Below are 1425 nucleotides of genomic sequence, written 5' to 3'. Positions count from 1 at the left end.
AGGCATGATCATAGTGCACTGCAGCCTGGAATTCTCAAGTGATCCTTCCACCTCAGCCTCCCAAATAGCCGGGACTACAGGTGCATACCTGACCATTATTTGGTTTTTAAAGCAGTAGCAATAGCAAGAAGGAAAAAAACAACTAATTTAAGTTTATATATTTTTCCCCACCTTCTAGTAAAAGTGTCATGAGTAGAAAACAGGCTCCAAGATAGGCAATAGAGAAATCAAGATTCTAAATGGAGGATTAGTGTCTACTCAATCTCCAAGGCTGAAGAATAAGTCTAGTGATTGTTTCATAAATTAACTATAATTCAAATGTTGTTTTATCATGGGCAATTATGAATAACAAGTCAAAACATTTTATTAAATGATTTCTGTGATTAATTTAGGGATATGCTTTATAACTACTTGAAGTTTACAAAGTTACCTCACTAACTTATTTAATGTTACATTTCAGAGAATTAATTTTTTAAAAAGCTTAATACTACGATTACCTGTCAATACCCATCTTCTTTCTGCTTCTAAATCAAGTACAGCTTTTGTCTGCTGAGCATTTGGGTTTCGTATGGCATGTCCTTCATCCAGGATCACTCTTAGCCACCTTATGCTATGTAATGGACTATTACCTTTAGTCTGAAATAAACATTTCATATGAATTAAAAAATACAGGTAAGTAAAACAGTACTTAACACAATTTATTAAACTATCATATTTTTTAATATCAATACTTACTATGTGCTAGGCCCTGCTTTAAGCACTACATAAATTATAGAATACTCAAAAACTTATAAAATCAGTATAAGTTGTTACCCTTTTACATATGAGAAAATTGAAGCACAAGGTGCTAAGTATGTTGCCCAAAGTACCACAGCTAGGAAGTGGCAGAGCTAACATTCAAACCCAAGCAATCTAGCTCTCCACTGAGCACTGTTCAATACACTGAACTATATTGTGCCTCAGACTGAAATACAGCGACACAAAAATTGTCAGTTGTAAGATTTATTTGAATACGACAGCATTACCTTTTTTATTTGATCACTTAGTACTGATTTAATGGTGAGTACAAGTGGTATTTGTTTTTCCCCTTCTTGTGATACTTTACTTCAAGTGTTTATAGCAGCACAATTCACAATTACCTTCTTTTATATAAAAGGTAACGTTCTTACCAGAAGACTCAAATTTTGACAAAAAGGTACTTTTCAGGAAGTTTTAACTGGACAGGTAAACAACAATTAGACTTCTAAAAGAATTACAAAACTCACAAATTACAGCTACAAAAAACAGCCTACTTTCAAACTGAGATATTAATTAATCAAATCATTGTGATAGAAAATAATTTTCCAGAATATTAAAAGAGAAAATAAAATTCATTTACAATTTGCTTTATATAATTAGTCACAATCCAAATTTAAAATCTTAATT

General features: G+C 31.7%; 1 protein-coding gene across 1 annotated transcript in view; it reads right to left on the bottom strand.

Moving 5' to 3' along the window:
- The window catches only part of HLTF (helicase-like transcription factor), a gene marked incomplete at its 5' end in the record, with an annotated part of 72024 nt that overhangs the window by 32885 nt on the left and 37714 nt on the right, over positions 1-1425 (bottom strand). The window contains 1 exon segment of the mRNA XM_012642859.1: positions 492-636. Coding sequence (XP_012498313.1) covers positions 492-636 — 145 coding nt within the window.

The sequence above is a fragment of the Propithecus coquereli genome, unplaced genomic scaffold, assembly GCF_000956105.1.
Source record: "Propithecus coquereli isolate 6110/MARCELLA unplaced genomic scaffold, Pcoq_1.0 Scaffold19, whole genome shotgun sequence".
Classification (NCBI taxonomy): domain Eukaryota; kingdom Metazoa; phylum Chordata; class Mammalia; order Primates; family Indriidae; genus Propithecus; species Propithecus coquereli.
This window is presented reverse-complemented; position numbering and strand designations above follow the sequence as displayed.